The 19,530-nt window shown below is 47.0% G+C and overlaps 1 protein-coding gene across 4 annotated transcripts in view; it reads right to left on the minus strand.

Annotated features, from left to right (window-relative positions):
- Window positions 1–19,530, minus strand: part of LOC112562159 (hillarin-like) — a 71,767-nt gene that overhangs the window by 3,772 nt on the left and 48,465 nt on the right. For all 4 annotated transcript variants that reach the window (XM_025235221.1, XM_025235222.1, XM_025235220.1 and 1 more), the window contains exons 3-10: window positions 9,753–9,869; window positions 8,441–8,622; window positions 6,881–7,082; window positions 6,063–6,206; window positions 5,666–5,748; window positions 3,921–4,064; window positions 1,352–2,222; window positions 249–1,018 (exon numbers count right to left, since the gene is read on the minus strand). In XM_025235221.1, the coding sequence (XP_025091006.1) occupies window positions 249–1,018; window positions 1,352–2,222; window positions 3,921–4,064; window positions 5,666–5,748; window positions 6,063–6,206; window positions 6,881–7,082; window positions 8,441–8,622; window positions 9,753–9,869 (2,513 nt within the window). The remainder of the gene's footprint in view (window positions 1–248; window positions 1,019–1,351; window positions 2,223–3,920; window positions 4,065–5,665; window positions 5,749–6,062; window positions 6,207–6,880; window positions 7,083–8,440; window positions 8,623–9,752; window positions 9,870–19,530) is intronic.

The following is a 19,530-nucleotide window of genomic DNA, read 5'->3' on the forward strand; positions in this document are numbered from 1 at the left end:
CGGTGAAAGATTTCTTAAAAAGATCCTGTGCCGCCCAGCTCTTTATTTGTAGTATCAACCTCCGTCTCTCTTTCATTCCCTTTCATCATTCCTTCTCTTTTAATTCTATGACCTTTCCTATCGTAGCAGTTCGTAGTTCCATGTTGCTTTTTACTTACACGTGTAAATAAATGTCATCATCATTATCATTTTCATTAACACTTCTCTCTCTCTGTTTCTCGTCACACTCGTTTTCTCTGCCATCTCACCTGAAGAGACAGTCGTACGGGGAGACGCCGGTGGTGCTGCTGCTGCAGGTGGAGGCGGCCGAGTCTTCAGGTGAGTCAGCCTTGCTGCCGTACAGTGCAAACACGTACTTGCCTACATGTGGACAGCGGACCAGAAAGGAGATGGAGTTATCGTCCCTGTGCCTCAGGAAGACGTAGCGCTGGAAGTCGGCGTCCACGGCGTCGGGCGCCTGACCGTGAAACTGCAGCGCATACGACAAGCGGATGTGACGTGGCAGTTGGAAGTGGAAGCTGACGTCTTCGTGGGAGTAGTTGACGACGGGGTCGATGTGTGTCTGCGGCAGCAATCCGTAGGACGCCATGCTGGGCGTAGGGCCAAAGAAGGAGACCTTGGGGTAAGGGCTGCGCAGGCTTTCCCGACCTTCCTTGCACCGGATGTGGAAAGCGCATGCGCTCTGAAGCGACTCCGATAGCCAATCGTCCTTGGAGTAGATGGTGAAGTAGTAGCGGCCACGTTTGGGCGGTGCGATGGTGAAGATCGCCTTGTGGCCCACGATGCGCAGCATGACTCGTCCCTCCAGGATGTAGGGGTTCATGCGCTTGTCTTTGGGTTCCAGGGTGTACCCAAAGCCGAGAAGATGGGGGATGCGGAGGGTCACGCTCACGACGCCCCCCTCCGTGACCTGCTTGCAGTCGTAGTGCGTGGCGAGCTTCAGGCCGAAGTTGAAGAAAGGCGACTTGAGAACAGGCAGGTTGATGAACTCGGACAGCGTGATGGGGCATTCCAGTAACTATGGAAACACGAATGATCTTCAGCTATCGCACACACTAACGCCTGCATGCTTGCTATTTAAAATAAAGCTCCGTGTGAATTCATTGATCAAACAGTTTTAATTATTTGCTTCTACTCATTATCTATTTTTATCCTTTCTATTTTTCACTTTCTACTCAAACATCTGCTATACGGGTATAGTTTCCAATAACAGACAAGGATGTACTTAAACTACAGCTTGGATTCAGCAATAATCAAAATAGCATAATACAAGAAATATCGCAGTTGCTGAAGGAAAAAAAATCATGGAGTTGGGTAGGAGCGATAGGTTAGTAATATCACAATCGGGTACCTGCCAGGCCGGATCATCCGGGTAGTGCTGGAAGATGTGATCCTCGGGGTCAGTGATGAAGTAGAACTCGTCACACTGGTAGTAATACTGGTGCGCTCTCTCCTCTCCCTGCGATCCCCCTGATCCGTTGGAATCGCCGCTGGAGCCGTTGCTGCAGCCATTGGTGGTGTCGGAACCGCCGTCCACTCCGTTGGCGGTCTTGTAGGAGGGCTCGGAGCCGCTATGAGAGCCTCCGGAATCACTCTGCGTGCCGTCGCTTTTGCCGAAGGAGCTGGTGGTAGTGGTGCTGCCGGTGGAGGTGCGGTCGGAGCTGTGGGCTGACGCCGAGGAGCTTCGGTCGCCGTTGCGGGCCGTGAGGATGTCGCCGCTAGCGTAGCGCATCAGCTGCCGCAACGGCGAGTCCTTCTCGCGCCCCTCACCGCGCAGCAGGCTGCGGTCGTCGCCGTGGTTGTCGACTATGAACTTGCTGTCCAGACACGACTGCTGCGCAGTAGGAGTCACGATTACGTGCGTGGAGGTTTGGGAATAAGGGTCGCTTCGCCCCACCTCCTCGCGACCATCTCCGCGACCTCTGACCCCGCTCCGCCCTTCGCCCAAGCGGCAGTCGATGTTCTCCTTCGCACAGCTGCCGCGCCGCCGGCGTCCCCCGTGGCCGTGGTGACCGTGGCCCGCAAGATGGCTGCCGCCGCCGTCCTGGCTGGCGCAGCGCACGTGCCGGGCCCCCCAGTTACAGTTGAGGAAGCACCACGAGCCGTCGATACACACCGCCGTCCAGGAGTTGCGGAACCTGCTACCCTCCAGCTTCATACCCGGCTTGTAGCCAGCACCCTTGGAGTAGCCTTGAATGACCTCACAGTGCAGCCCCGCGTAGCTAGACATACAGCAGGCAGGGGTTAACATGTCACGTGATTGACAAGATAGCAAACAGTGGTTGACTTTTGTTTTATTGGTGAATGATTGTTACAAATGTGGAGATAGCAAGCAGCGGCTGACATTTTATACAATTGTAATTTCCGTGAGGATGCAGCTGTGAGTGATACTTCGTGCAGCTGTGTTTAGTGTCAACAGTTCATATAACTGACATATTCCTCCCACTGGAAAGAAAGGCAGCGGGTAACATTTCTTATGATTGTAGAGATAGCAAGCAGTGACTGGCATTTTATAAGATTGTTGTTTCCCTAGGGCTAGCAGGCACTACTTGACATTTTAGGTGGCGGTAGACATTTCATACGGTTTCATAATCATCCTCCTTAGTTGAGACAGCAGGCAGTTGCAGCAATGGAGGGTGGTAACAGAAAAAGCAACGAAAACAGAAATAAAAAAATTATCAGTTAAGTTCTCGAGTTTCTGTGAGTGAAATCTCTCCACTTATCGTCTTCCCTTCCGTAAGCAATCTCAATTTGTATCGACCTACTAGGATATCTAAATTAAATACGAAAAAATAGAATTTGTCAACATATCGCAAAAAAAAAAGAAAAAAAAAAGAACAAGCCAAGAGAAAAGTGACAGCGAGAAGAATTTGTCTCTTAATCAGATTCGAAACAAGAAAACATCGATAGGAGGAGACCAGCAGAATAGATAAATAAACTACAACACCTACTCCGCTTAGTGGTAACCCTTCTCAAACATACAGTCGGTCTAGACGCCCGTTGCCTACCATCATGGCGGCCTGTGCTCCTTGGCCAGGACATTCGTGGTCAGAAACCCTGTTGTCATGTCCAGACACTACCAGCATTGCTGCACTAGTCGCAGCCAGCGAACTTTCTGTTTTCGCCTAATCAATGGGGTCAACCAGCAAAAAAAAAAAAGAAAAAAAAAAAATTGCAGGGGCAGGGGACAGGAGAGCTGGGGATATCGACTGATCCATTCGGGTGGAAACGCCGGCACTGACATGCGTGGTTGCTGGTGAATGGCATGTTACAGTCGGTGAAGCATGAAAGAACAAACACATGATGGGCGGATTTTCTCGCCTTATCTCTTTTTCCGACCGTGTTTGTAGTCCTCCTCCTCTCTCTTGCTCCCGTATCTTTATGCGCGCAAACGCGCGTGATATGGGGCGCAACTGTAACCACCCATAAAGTTGCTCGACATCAGTGATTTGAAACAATATACAGTAGTTCGACTGTCTTTGTCAACAGACCTAGTAAGAACTGGTCCAAAGAAGTCAGTAAAGACGAATAAAAGACAGCTGAGAAGCGGACCATTCTATCCCGAGACTGTCAGACGATGGTGTCTTTAGATGTTCAAAATATTGCGGATAAGCAATACCCACGCGAGCACGAGCACACACACACACATATAATACACACAAGCAACAAACACAAACGGACTAGGGCAACCGTAAACTGAATATTTGCGGTTTGAGCTGTAAATTCTCCACCGCTTATGGCGGGTCACCCTCCCCGTGTGAACCTGGAAGCGATCAGCACGCGCACAGGAAATCGTAGTCTTGACCACGAGAACATCACCGCCCTTTCCCACCAGTAAATGAGATCTTTAATCCTCAAAGCTTCGGGACGATCAATCTCACTCATCCTTCAGACCAGCATTTTGGCGAGGGCGTAAGTACCTGCAAAGTCGCCGACAGAGGTCGTGGTAGGTCTCCGTGCCGTACTTGATCCCCCGCAGCAGCCCCAGCGGCGACTCCGGACACACGCTCTCCTCCACCTCCAGCTCGTTCAGGTCCGCCAGCGTCACCCACCGGAAGATGGCCCTGGGACAGCGAGTTCGAAGGTCAAAGATAGAGTTTCACATGATGCGCTCGTTTGTGCTCGAGTAAGCAAGCACGTAAACAAGCGATCTACAGTGTCAGCAAGCATGTCACTTGGAAACAAAGGAAAATAAACAAGTGGACGAGAAGTCAAGTCAGCGAGTAAGTACCAAATGCGGTGAGCTTCGGGTTGGCACGAACAAGGGAGGTAGGTGAGGGAAGGGCAGATGCAGTTTGCACATGGCTACGGCCGCCCCTATTAAGGGGTGAAGGAGGGGAGAATAGGAGGGAGGGAAGCGACAGGAGGAGGAGAGGGAGAAACGAAGAAAGAGGGTGCGAGAAGAACAGAAAGGGAGGCAATTAACTACGGTGATAAACAGAAAATGAGGAACATAAGGAGGGAGATGAAGGGATGGGGGTGGGTGGGGTGGTTATGGGGTTGGGTGGTGGTTGGGGATAAGAGATGGATGAAAGGAAGATGAAGGTAGCATTAACTATTAAGAAAGTAAACATTAGGATGGTTTCGATAAAAGGAAGGCTTTTAACTGAAAGAATCCGAAAACAGGGACGAAGAGGGGCCTGGGCCTCACAGCCGACTATCACTTATCAGCAGACTGTCTTTAACGGCAGGACCAGCCGCCGGCTGACGTCACAGCCTGGGGCACGAGGGGGCGCTACGCACTGCATGACGCGTGCACGTCGATGTGCCTGAGCGCTCGAGCGTGCCAATCAGCGAGCGCCACGCCACCCACTTCCACTCGGGTGCCTCCCGCACTCTACTCCCCACCCTCACTAAAGTGCCATTATGGGGCCACCGTTACGAGCAAGACACATGCTTGATGTGGCTACAGCTTGCCTCCCTTTGTTCAAACCTGACCCTTTGTCGTCAGCCCTGCCGTCGCTTGGTTCCGTCGAGTCGCTCGCGACAGAGGTGTCACGTGATAAGTCGATGATGTCACACGCGATGATGCTGACAAGGTACACAACTACTGCAGCGCGTATATCTGTTGATGGCAGATAACAAACACAAGCTGTACGCGTGTGCATGCGTGTGTGCGCGTGAAGGTCTGTGCGAGGGAGCAGCACGAGCGCCGTTAGCTGTGTAGGCAATGGCTGATATCAGGGTAGGTGGAGTGCAGAGTCTACCCGCTTTAGCCGTGTCGATACCAGTTTGACAGCATGCTTTACCCTGTTCACCCACCTGGATAGCAGATTCTTTGTAGAGGAAAAAAGGAAGGGCAGCAAGGTAGAGGTAGGCACCGCCATTACAGAAAAATCTGATGATGATGATGATGATGATAAAAGTGTGATTTCTATAGGGCATAATCACGCTCACGAAGGAGGATTTCTCAGCGATTGAGAGATGTAGGAGACATGGAAAGAATACGAAGCAGGGAAGGAGAAACAACTGTGTACACAAGTAACTAAAGATAGAGAGCAGACACAAAGAAGAATCACAGAGCACGAAGTAAGGATGGAGAGTGTTTCGAGTGCACGTTTAAAGGATTCGATGGTGGGTAGATGGCGAATATGGAAAGGATAAGCATTACGATAAGTGGTCTAAGAGATTAGGAAGTAACCTTCACCCTTGTCACTTCTCGTACCTGGCTTTGTCGAGGTCTGTTTCGCAAATTACAATCAGATCCTTGACGAGTTCTGTGAAGGTGGAATAGTGCCGCCGCGCTATCTGCAATAAATAAATGAATAAATAAATAAACAAACCGTTCCCTAGAGAATGGATCCTAGGAACACTAAAATGTAAGTGGTTACGTGGAAGGTTAAGAGAGGTCAGCACTCTGAATAAATTAAAAGACACGGACACATTACTGCAACGTTATCTTCACCTAACCAAGGCCAGGCACGCGCACCCAACTTCCCGCCCCTGTAATCCATTCACACATGCGCATTCACAAACACCCAGCACGTGATCTTTATCCACCCAGGAAAACGTAATCTTAGGAAGAAATTAGTCTCACGTGCGTCTAATATGGCGACGCTTACCTGGAAGACGTGGTTGTCGATCTTGGCAAACTCGGCAGGTGACTTAAAAAGCTGCGCACGTTTGAACTCTGGAGGGGAGACGGGTGGAGGGCGGGAAAGGTCCATGACGGAGGAGCGACTTTCAGACTCGCTGGAGCTCCGCTCCTGCAAACCATTTGCAGACAAGTTAACGCCTGCAAGACATGCGCAAAAAAAAAAAAAAAAAAAAAAAACAGGCAGGCATGCCAGTCTGCGATCATTTCAACAGTTTCACTTCGTCAGGACTGTGGTCGTAAATACTAACTAGCCAAGAAGTTCACTCATCCGTAAATAACACCCGTCTGTGAAAGGGGGTGTTTCTGCAACAGCGTTCAAGAACTGAGGCTGAAGGTGATATACTACTCAGTTTATATTTAGAACTTTTCAGATTTTCAACCTACTAGACGGTTTAGTATTTAACGAATGGACCCAGGTATTTGCTGTGTATACTCGCTACTGCCTCAACGGTAGTGACCAAAGGTCGGTAGTCGAGTTTGGGTGAAAGGCTGACTCAAAGTGATATTCCATTTATGTATAATGTCAATAAATGTTAATGAATGAAATGTCGAAACTTTTCTGAGTATAAAGCAGTAACTGTATATGTCACAGTAGACAGGTGCAGTTAGTAAATCAGTAGATGTACCAGATACACAATAAGTATTGCCTTCAATTTTGTCTCCCGTGTCCTAGTGTACAACACCAGCTTCTCCATTATTTACAACAGACCGATGTCCAGTTTCACCATCTGTATGACTTATAAGTTTTATAAAAGATGTCAGACAGTTTGTGATGAAACATACCTCTAAAGATGTTAACTTCTCCGCAATAAGTTCCAGCATCTGCTGAGAGTGCTTTTGTATAAGGGAGGCCACTCTAGCGCGCTGCTCGCTGCTGAGACGCTCCAGCATTTTCCGAACCTTCTCCTCCTTCTTGCGCCTGTACTGCTCCTCAATGCGCTCGGTCTCCCGCTGCAGTTTGGTTTTACCTTTCTGAGGAGAGAACCTGCAACACAAGTTACTCCCTCATCTTCACAGAAAACCTGCAACACAAGTTACTTCCCCATCTTCACAGAAAACCTGCAACACCAGTTACTTCCCCACCTTCACAGAAAACCTACTCCAACCGACTCAATTAAACGCTAACAGGGAAACATAAGTAAGCTGGTTATTTAATTTATTAAAGCAAGGTGGGGACGAAACCACAAAGACATTTACTACTCTGAGCCAACGAAGAATAGCACTGCCCGCAGAATGTCCCTAGTCATATCAATTTTGAAGAAAGGTGTAAAAATTACAGAACCGGAAGTCTGATCAGTCAGCCTACCCATGCTGAAAATAACACATGATCGCATCAGCGCCTTCGCTACCCAGGAACTGTGAGCAGAGGAACGGGCTGGCTTTAGGAACACAGTTGAGCAGACTTTCAACTGTCGAGATCGGATACATTGGCAAGCATGGGTGGATGTATTATGAAGTGGAGAAGATGCCAAAAATTTCCCCTTTTGGGGTGTGTCAGTTCGTAGTCTGACTTCATTCATCAGGTTCAACACGAGAGAAAGAGGATGCGCAAGTAGTAAAAATCCGAATAATAATAATAAGAAGAAAAATAATAATAATAATAATAATAATAAAACTGAAAATTATACATGGTCTTTTAGTCATTTAAGATAAACTGGATGTCTATGGTGAGCAGTTTTACAATGCTGCTGCTGTAAATAATGATGATGATGATGATGATGATGATGATGATGTACAAATACTAGATCACAGAACAATACACGCATCATTTCTGTTTACTTTCAGATGTCAGTTGAATTATCCTAAAGTTATTGACATCAATAAAAATGGACTAAACCTATTTAATAATATTGTACATAAACATAAGTTTTCAAACGATGAGTTTACAACTTATAAACACGTTTTTAATTCGATTATTGGAAGAAGAACTGCTAGCAGAAAAAATGTCCTTTAATGATTAAATTTAATTAAACTTGGCAACAAAGCTAGTAATGTGAAAAACTAGTTTCAGCAATGTTTATTTCTATATTGGAGCTCAACAACCTCACTGTTGTGAAATGTAATGTGACAACCATATTTATTCTTGTTTAAGAGCTTGACAACGCCACTGATGTAAAATGTGATAATCGTCTTTTCCAGCGTGTTCACTCATATTTTTACATTTCATGACACTGGCTTGTGCCTATTGTAAAGTTGAGAAAATGAAGGCCACAAATGCTTTTTTACCCACACCCTCGTCACCCACCCATGCAGACGCGGGATGGAACCTTGTCTGGGGAACAGAAGGAACAGGAAATAAAAGTTCAAGGGCGATGATAGTTACGGCACGTGGCCTTGACCCACCGCTCAAAAGTGGTGACAAGGTCGCTGACGGTGCACTCCATCTCCTGCTGAAGCTCTTCCTCCAGTCGCCGCACGCGCCGCTGACGTTCCGCTCGGATCTCGGCATACAAACGGTCCTCCTCGGCCTTCTGCACCGCCTCCAGGGCAGTCTGCGCGGCGAACACACCTGAGCTTTCGAAGTCCTGCAGACAGTTGTTTGCAGAGTTCAGACTAGCATACAGCTTTGTTCTCACGGGAGGCCCTTCACGTTGGAGGGCGGTTATAGCTAAAAGGATAAGGTTGAACATTTAAGCGGAGTCAACAGCAGTTAAGAAAGGACAAGCTCATTTTACCCAAAATACGATACAGCAATAAGATTGCGTTTTGCATTGGAAAGCCTGGGTAGCGGAAACACCCCGCAGAACGTCCGCTACGTTGTGGGGACGTGTCATGCACAGCAAATGTAGTCTGACGCTCCCCCATCCCAGGTTATGGCCCTCAGCAGCTCTCAGTCCTGACAACACCCTGCTGCTCGTTGCTCTTAGCGTCACGCGGGGCACATAAAGTGTCGGTGTGAGATCTCTGGGAGGTTCCTTCTGTCACCTCTAGTTCCTTCAAGCGAAGTGTCCCAAGGATTCTCACAAATAGTGTAATCAAATGCGTGAGAATCTTTAAGGGGCTTCTCAGGGTCTCTTGTCATTGCAATGTCTCCCTCGTTGAAGTCTCCGCCATTACACTGCTTTCTCCATTTCTCCGGGCTCCATCATGTGCTTCTTGTTACCATGACCCTCAGCTCAGCATAAATGACAACAGCAAGTAATGTTCACAGCATATTTATACAAAAACACAGACGATAACGGTTAATGTACACAGGCACTGAGCCGATCTGGTTCCCGATGCAATTTGAAATTATGAGAAACTTTAAGAAAATACTCTGGTATACCCAAGAAAAAGAAAGAAAAAGGAAGAACCCAGCCCCCTCCAAACCACCAATGCTAATGTATTCAACAACTTGTTTGCTGAAATCATCATATTTAACTTTAAAATTCTACGACTTTTCCCAGAAGCCTCAACAATACACTATTCCCTCCCCTCCACAGCTAACTTTCATATACTTGTCCCATCTTTGCTCCTTTCCCTCCTTCCAGCACCATTTCTCTCAGTGCTTATTCCCCGTAGGCAACCTAGTTTGTTTTGGGGGTAAGACTACGGTCCCTGGTAAGATGGACTCTGGCGCGAGCGATTGTTCCCTCGGAGGTTCATGTATGTGTCTCGTATGCATCGTGCGCCGAGACCCTTGGGGCCGAGCGTGCAATGACCCGCTGTGTGGTACCTTGTAGGTCCCTGTACAGGTCTTCTGCTTTCCCCGTCGGAAGATCTCTTTGTAGTGAGCGAACTCCAGGGCATTGGCATCGTACTGCCATCCCGCGTTGTAGACGCTGCCCCTCGTCTGAAACACACAGACACACATTTGAACACGCACGCACACAAATAACATAAATTATAGTTTCCAGAGTGATGACATCTGAAATAAACGTCTGCTGTAATAGAATTTCAACAACGAGGCTGCCTGGGAGGAGGAGGAGTAGGACGGGGTGAGCGCGTGCGAGTCTCGGGGTGAAGAGCAATCAGGGTACAGACGCGCGCGGCGTCCTTCGTCGCAACCAGTGAACCTCGGCCGCGACATTCATGACTTTCTTTTGGAGTGTGCGCCTACCTTGCCTTGCCTTCCCTCCCCTTGACGTCTGCGTAATAACCTCCCCTTCCTCCTTCCCTTCCCTGGCCCGCGGATGTGTGGTGGTGCCATCCACGAGCGCTGATGAATGTAGAGCGTAAGGTTATGGCAGTCAAACGGAGCCATTAGTGCAAAAGTCCCCCTCCCCCTCAAAAAAAAAAAAAGAAGAAAAGTCCAACAAAAATAATAATGACGATGATGATCCTTGACTGCAAAGCTAGGGCAGTCTAGCGACATCACTGACGTAAAGTGACAATAATAATAATAACAACAACAACAATAACATGAAGAAAAACTGCATGCACGTGCGTTGTTGATGATACCTGATGTGAGTAAAGAATAATGGAAATAATTCAAATATTGAACCCCACTCAAAGGCCCAGCCATCATCCCCATCTTGTTTCTTGGAGCAGTTATTTTTCTTGCATGGGAAACAAACCGCACGGAGCCAGCCTGGAGTTGGAGTGAATGAAGGCGACAAGGACAGCCCCGGAAAGCGAGCAGCCCAGCATCTGCTTCTCAGATCATCGGAGCAACCGCGCACACGCGCAGTGACGGAGAGTGGGAGGGAAAAAAGGGTTAATGGTCGACATGATAGATCGATGTGACAGTTCTCCAGCTGTTTAGTTTATCGTCCTCACCGCCTCTAGATGACGATCTTGACGTTTTCCCAGACCAGTGCCAGTGTTTGCCGCGAGCCACATCGTGGAGCCGAGCGCCAGACGGCACGTGAGCTCTCGTCAGAGCCTCGTGGCATGCAAGCGACTGTCATGCGGGCAGCTATCTCCCTGTCAACGAGCGAAAAACCCTCGTTTCACTCCTTGAAGTTGGTTCCTATTTCAATGCCGACTCTCCGACGAGCACATGATGCATTTGTGGCACTCCAGACGGATCAAGAGTTCCGGATTTGAAAAATTGCAAGTGACAACTGACTGTTGTGAGTCGAGAGCAAGCGTGGGAGTAACTGCTCACATCAGTATTTGGCCTTCCGCTCCGTTAAAACTTATTAAGATACCGAGATAAAAATATTACTAACGTCTTTTCTGGAAATCTTGTCTACAAACGGATCCATTTCACAGAAATTAAATCAGTTTTGATACAGTGTGGGTGACTTACTTATGTATGTGGGAGATGTGTCGTTAACCATTCAACTACAGTAAGGGGTGTTCACCTCTACAATAATTTGTTTCTTTCTCACACACACATGCACGTGCACCCACACTACACCACTCTACACACGCATACAAACATACAGTCGCCACACACGACTTCCACAGCCCCTCTACACACGCGGACTGAAACTTGATGCTCGCCATTTTTTCTAATTCGGTTTCTCTTTATTTCCTTCGTTTTACCGAGGGCTAACGACGTTGTTGTAGCAGCGCCGCCACATTATGGCCCACACCTTTATAAACCTAGAAATAGATATCCTTCCACGCCAGATCCTTTTATACGTGTTTTCAGTGTAATAACATGGGAGGAGATTGAAGCTATAAAATGTGTTCTTAGTCACAGAAAACATCACCACTTAATGGCGGTAACGCCCCCAGCGCGAGACCAGAGACAGTTTTCAAGGTTTATATGTAACAAAATCATCTTTGTATCCGCCATTTTTAATTTCGACGTCGACTCTCTTTGAAGCTTTTTATTCCTCGCGATTTCTTTTGTATTAAAACTAGTCCATCCCCACTTTTAATTGCAAGAATTATGTTAATTCTGATGCGCATCTGCAGGCAAGGAACACGTGTTTTCTCAACTCTCGCTCAACTACTTCAGCGTTTCCTAAATCCGTCCTACGAAGACAAAGTAAATCGTTTACTCTGCAGATTCCCCATTCTTTCCCCCTTCCTTCACTTCGCGCTAGCAGAAAACAAAGTCGAGTTGGAAGCGAGGCTGGTAAGCATGGCCACAATAATCTGTCTCACGAAGTTTACATTTCCGTGATGTGTCGAAAACGTCCCTTGTGTCAGGCACTTCATGTATTTCCGCACGAAAAACTCATCAATCTCCCCCCGTCCAGTCCAGGGCTTGGAACCTGTGGTAAAATGTCAACAGTCGGCGCATTCAACACCCTCCTTGTGATGTGAGTCTGGCTGGTTGTGTAGACACACGGACACCGGAGTACCCTCGCCAGCTCTCGAGCAGCCACCGACGCTGAAGATGATGTGAAGAGCAAGGTGCCGTCAATGCTCACGTTGCCTCCGGACAATGTATGGTCACAACTGCGATCAGCTGGAAAAGGTTGCCTGGGCAACGTGGATTCACGGCAGCGCAAATGGTGGGGAACATGCAGAATGACTTTGTCCCTACAAGTAACCAGCGTAGTATTTGACCGTTATCATTGTGTTTGAACGTAAAATCAAAATATTTACATGTAAGAATCGTGACACCTGCGGATGATGTTTGGGCTTCTCTCTTCTTCCCTTCCGCCGCCACTAGAGCACCGTGTGGTGAGAGCAACCCTCTAGCGACCCGCTCTGTCCTCTGTTTCGTTCGTTTGTGCGCGTGCGTGTCCGCAGACGAATAATTTGAAAAAGGAACTACCTCTGTAATCGGTGGTCGAATCGATTCGTGGCTGTGGGCGAGTGGATTCGTGCGTGCTGGAATCAACTTGGAGGAAATCGATACATGGTCAAATCGACCGATGACCGCTCATGAAACTAGGTACAGGAATAGCTTCTGTTTGGAAATAGTTCTTTCTCGTTTCTCTTTCTATCTCTCCTTTTTTTGTCTTCCGTCCGTAACGCGTGCTGGTGAAGGATCGATTTTTGCGTGCACTGACTTGCAGACAATGATTACACCCCGGGCCGGTAAATCAGCGATATCGGTGATAACGGCTGTGTTTACCAGGAGATAAAATAGCATCTCACCACCCCAACCACTCTGATTATAAGAATTAATTCCCCCTGACTTGCTCATTTTAACTTTCTTCACTGCCTGCCCCTGACCTCGTGTCTCGCCGCAACCCTACCAACGATTGATCAAATTACTGCCTCGTATCTCCCACATTCATAACAATTCCTCGTCAGATGATATCACTAACGATGTTAGAAATGAACGCGATGGATGTAGTCCAGAAGCACAGAGTTTTCTACAGACTTTTCTACCGACTATTGCTCGTGCTGAGCACGTGTGGCCCAAACATGCCGAAGGAAACTTTACAAACAACCCCTCGCTCGATTTTTCCTGTTTTTATTTTTTTTTTAATCTTCATAGTTTCATTTTCATGAGAGGACGATAAACCTGACACGTGGTCGCATGTATGGGGAACCTACCGCCGAAGCCTTTTCCGGTAATCTTGGCCTCAAGTCCTCAGGCACATGGTGGACACCCGTATGCAAATGAGAGAAGCTGAACGTGTGGAGGACAAGAAAATGCTGCACAGCACGATGCAGCAGGCGGGAGGTTTTCAAAGCAAACTTGCCTGTAGAGGGATTTAACCTTCCCTCCCGCTGGGTGCTGCGGAAAACCACTTTCACATTTCAATTGACACATACATGGAGGATCCCCACCACCCACCCCTTCAAGATCAGCGCGGCCGTTAGAAGGTAAGCCAGCAGACGACCCTAGATATATACATCAGGGAGAGCACCGGTAAACGGCTGAATCCTCCTCGCTCTGTGGGGTCATGGGAGTTTACAGAGCGGCTGCCCGCGGACATGACAGAGGGTTTATGTTGATGTCAAGCAGCAGAGTGAAGCCTGGTCACGACCACCACGAGCCTGCACGACAACGGGGTCCGCGAGGCTGCGGTTGTTGCTGTCGCTTGAGAGCGATGCTGCTGTTGCTGCGGCGGGACGTGCGTGCTAAAGGTCACAACCTCAATGGGCCGGCAAACCCACTGGGAGGCACTTGACTGTACCACCGGCACCAAGAGATGGTCGTGCCGCGCGGACCTCCCCTCACCTCCCCTCTCAAGCGCACGCGCAGTCAGCTTTACGAGGGACAGCAACAGGTCACGTTCCCGAACAACAGTTCGTTGGGTGGCGGGGGCAGAAGGGGGTGGGGAACAATGGAGCAAGGGATGGGATGATGAGGAGGAGGAGGGGGAGGAAGAGGAGGAAAAGCGCTGCAGGTGAAGTGGGAGGGCCACGTGATACTATCGCCCCAGCTGGCCAGTGGCCAAGGATAAACGTTTAAAACTGGTAGACATGATCGGGAGGAAAAGAGCTGCTGTGGCTGGTCGATGATTCCAGACGACCATAGCGATGATTAATCGGTCTGATGCACCAGGGTACATCAGTCAGACTGGCATTAGCTGGGAGTGGGGTATGGGGCGGTGCGTCCTGGTCTCGTGAATCAGTCCCGCCCTCGTTTAGAATAACGAATTTTTTAAAATAGAATCTTTCCAGGTATTGCCTGGCCGTAGGAAAATAATTCCAATGATGTGTTTATCGAAGCAACATCTGCAGATAACAGAGTGTGTTAGGAGGATTTAGAACAATCACGTGACTTCAAGGATGCACCATGCTGCCAGTAACGGGAAAGATAGACATGTAGGTCTATATATAGGTCTGTACTCATATCTTTATGTCTTCACACACTTTTATTTACTTCACTATGTCTGTCTGTCCTCTTGGAATTTTGTAATCGATTTTTCTCATCGTCCTAGAGGTCTGAAATTTTCACCATTTACTCATTTCGGTGACAATGCGATATTAAATCATTTCCAGCAGCCCACAAGTAATAAAATTATCTAAAAAAACTTTTCTTCTTCAGAATAGTCAAATTTCAAAAAATGAAACTCGACAGACTTGATTCCACTTTCGCATGCAGCAATTCCTTTCCTTGGATGGTTGCATTTAAAAAAAGGAAAAAAGCCAAACCCTTAGACAACTAACAAGTTTGTGAAGATGTCAAGCGATGGTAGTAAATGTTACAGGACTAGAGGCAGGTATCACAATATCAAGAATGTATCAAACTCATCACATTTTCTTCTGAAATTGACGTTCTTACGAAGAAAACTATATTGAGAATTAGAATGATGACAAATTTATTCATCATTTAATATTAATAAGTTCTATATAGTTCAGATTGAATTAAAGAAGAAAACAAAATTCATAAAGTAAAAAAAAAAAACGATAAAAATATTCAAAAAGACGAAAAAGAATAAAATAAGTATGAAATTATTTTAAAACACACTTTTATTTAAATGTACTCGAAAGGTTAAAATAATTTGTTCCTTAGGTATCGGGGTATTCTTTCATATAAATAACACAAATAAAAGTGTAATGAGCTCCGGAGTGTTTCAAGTTCCACGAGTGCCTCTCGCGCTTTTATAGTTTAAGTTTTATGTATGGAAAAAAATCTCGATACCTAAGGAACACATTATTTTATCCTTTATAGTACATTTCAAATAAGAGTGTTTTTTAATTTTATTTATTTTTGTTTACTTATGCCACAGACTTGCGTTTAAACACACGACTATCTGACAGGTACCCGGCATATCAATACATCGGTTGTCAGTTTTTAAACCCAAGTCTGTTGCTTTAACTGCACATTTTATCGTGTTTCCTGCCATCCATCAACAAAGTGCACTTTAGCATGAGCATGCAGCAGGCTAAAAACAACAACAAGAATGTACAGGCTTGTAGCCATGGTGGAACAGCCACCCGGGGTCACAGCCAGCTCCATCTCCCTTCTGCCACCACGCTACCCTCAGCTGACAGCGCGCGCCACTAAGGAGCAAGGCATTGTGGGTGAGAAAGGGAGAGACTAACCGTATAAATTATCAATCATCACTCTTCAATGCCTACACCAAATCACACCCCTTCCCCGCCACATACATCGATCCGTCCATCAATCAGTCAATAAGTCCGACCACGAGCTCAGCAGACCATGACTCATTACCACTTCAATCAGAAATGCGAGCACGAAATTATTTCCAGTTATGGGTTGAAGCATGAAGTCAATGGTTGTGGTGGTGGTGGTGGGGAATGTCGAGGGCGGTGTGATGACGAAGCCATCCCTACGGCCATCATGCAGGTTAATGACTTCCGGTGTCAGTCAGCGACCACCCACATCCTGTGACGAAAACTTAGGTAACGAATAGTGCCTCGAGGAGCCGTTACCCCACCACCACCCCCACACAGACATGCGCAGATGATGTGAGAGGATGAACATGGGTTCTTGAACCAGGTGTCTTTCGCCGACAACCATGAAGTAGAGACAGAAAACGAGCAGTGTGTCTCATCTTATTGCAATAAACAACAACACCTCAGTTGTCTCCAAGTTCAATCTTTGTCATCCCAACATTTCTTACGCTGACGTGTCGCTGACAAGGGCACTGAGTTTGAGACTGACCATACGGCACCGAGGGCGAACTTGTTGGCGAACAGTTGAGTCGCTAACGTGTCTTGCTCTCACAATACCAGAATCCTCTTTGACGGGGACTTCCAAGCCAAAAGCAGGAGGATTAAAACACGATGGAGAAGGACCGGTGGTGGGTGGGCGTTGGAGGGAGGGACAGAAATCCTGGGAAGGACGAGAGGAAAGGAGGGTTGTCGTGCAGAGTGGGGGATGGGGGGAGACTGTGCTTCTGATGACTCATCGGAACCGGTCGATGAGCACTGATTTTTGTGTCGGAGACAATCATTGACACTTCCTCCCTATGCTGTGGTCGTTGTAGTAGTTTGCGACCATCTTTGACACTGTGTAGCTTTTCTTCCAGCAAGTGTCACAGCAGTCACTGAGGCTACCTCGTGTCACAGTAGTCACTGACACTACCTCGTGTCACAGCAGTCACTGACACTATCTTGTGTCACAGCAGTCACTGAGACTCTACAGCGACTGACTTTAACTGTACAACGAACGGTAAGGTTGGAGGACGAGAGTAAAGGAGGGTTCGCTAAGTACAAACATTTGCGACGACGGCGAATGTTAAACTTTTCTTTCTTTTTTCTCTTTTTAAGGATCTAAATTTCTGACCTCACCGGTTAACTGAAGGCATTTTTCTTCCTGTCCCCAACCTCTCCATATTTTTTATGAAAATCCGACGCTGGCTTTGCGAGAAAGCTGTCATTAGGTTTTGCTGTTGCAAACCCCAATTGCTTTCTTCTTATTAAGTTGAGCGCAGACGACGGTCGTGTTCTCGAACATTCCACCACTCCCCCCTCGTTCTCGCTCATCACAGGATTATGTTGCTTCCGCCCTTTAACCTCGATGACAGACGGTTTTAACTTTAGCGATGCTGTCCTGATAAGCTTGAGAGGTTACAACAGTGCAGCGATGCTGTAGATATGTTCCCTCCAAAAGCCACATTGATGGTCATAACATCATTAATTACGATCATAACATCATTAATTACGACCATAACATCATTAATTACGATCATAACATCATTAATTACGATCATAACATCGTTAATTATGATCATAACATCATTAATTATCAACTGACTAGTCTGCGGTGGTTTCGCTATGGTGTATCAACACTGCCCTGCACTGCCGTGCTTGGAAGTCACCACAATTCCAGAAGGCCGGAAGTTGCCCACCCCTTGCTGTAGATGTTTTCATCAAAGAAACAAATGTACTTGCCTACATTTCCATCTACACGCGCTGTTACTGTCACACAATAAACATAACAACAAACAACCTTTCGTGGCTCTCCTGCAAAGCTCACAAACAATCCTTGTTAAAGGATTACGAAACAGTGAAACAAATCAGCCATGTACTCCTGAATGAATGATTGAATAAATAAACAAACGAACAAACTGAAATGGTGACCACGGTGAAGATCTTGACCTACGACCTGTTGTGTGGCTGACTAGTAGCGCCACCTGAAGCCATTTCTCACAAGCCTGCATCTTCCTGCAGACCGTGGGTGGGTCTGTTTTCTCACTCCACACTGTCTCAGACTTCTCCCAACATTCACAAACTTCACAGCGGTGTGATGTAGACTGTGATGTGTGCGGTTCAACAGTTTGCTCCATCTTGCAGCAGTTTAACGACAAGTAAAACCAGCTTTTAAACGATTTAACTCTCAACTCCACATTTCTGTTACAACTTCATGGCTTATAATTACTTTAAGCAGCTTTAACGACAGGATGGCAGCAGGAATAAAGACGAGTTGAAATGTTTTCATAACCGGAGGTAACATGGCCGCCGTTTTCAACTGAGCGGTGGTAAGTGCGGGTAGCGAGGGTTGGCGAGCAAAGTTAGTGTTAGCTCGAGGTTTCACCTTCCTTCACACAGTTCTATCAGGGGAGCGCACTAGCACTTCTCTAGCTTCTAAATCATTCAGTGGAGGTAGTGGACTGGATAGCTATGATCAGATAATTAAAAATAAAAATGACACTGAATGAAAGAGATAGAGATCGAAATAGAGAGAGTAACATAAGACAAAAGCTCATCCATGTGCTCAACTGACATATTTGGTTCAAGTTTCATCCCGTTAAACCTGTCGTTAGTCTGTCTACTGCCGTTAAACCTGACGTCTGTCTACAGCCTTTAGTCTGTCTACTGCCGTTAAACCTGTCGTTAGTCTGTCTACTGCCGTTAAACCTGACGTCTGTCTACAGCCTTTAGTCTGTCTACTGCCGTTAAACCTGTCGTTAGTCTGTCTACTGCCGCTAAACCTGAAGTCTGTCTACAGCCGCGTTCATGCAACACCTTGACGGCCTAGTCAAAGGCATCACATAACAATCTGTTTATTTACTCTCAACACTCACAGCGAATGGGAAGGCAGCACCTCTGACAGGACTCCCATGCGGTAGAAAGCTGTCGGAGTTTTAACGACTTCCAACGCCATCAAATTAGCCGCCGAGCTAATGCGCCAGAAGCCGTTTGTGTTGACACAGAATCTATCAGACGGCTGTCGAAGTAAAAAAAAAGTTGGGTTTGGAAACCGAGTTCTTTCAATGAATGCTGACGAAACCCCAGACAGGAGGAGGAGTTTTCCTTCTGTGGACCCCGACAAGTACCTCCGCGTGTACCTCCACTCCCACGTGGACCCGAGCGCTGAAGGATCTGCGCATGCACACACGCATGTACGTCGCGCGCAGTCTGCACGAGAACAAAACACAATGCCGATTTTCATTGCAGCTTCTTGTACTGGTGTCACTAAACTTAGAAAAACGTCTTCTGTAACATCAGTCACGTGTGTAGGCCACCATCTTTGATGATTCAGCTTTGAGCAAATTAAGAAATGAAATTTAGTCTTTTGAGAACCAATTAGGATAAGTTTTGAGAGCGAGGACACATGCCAGGAACTGATACTGAAAGGAATGTAAAAGGATAAGAACACGTGACTCACTGGCAATATGCCAAATGATGCCCGTGCAGAACTTTATGACCGACAGCGATTATGATTACTGCATCCACTCACGTGCGCACTCCTTCACGCACGCGTGGTTTTGAAATCATTTGAAAAAGGTGTC

This window comes from Pomacea canaliculata, linkage group LG4 (genome assembly GCF_003073045.1).
Source record: "Pomacea canaliculata isolate SZHN2017 linkage group LG4, ASM307304v1, whole genome shotgun sequence".
NCBI lineage: Eukaryota > Metazoa > Mollusca > Gastropoda > Architaenioglossa > Ampullariidae > Pomacea > Pomacea canaliculata.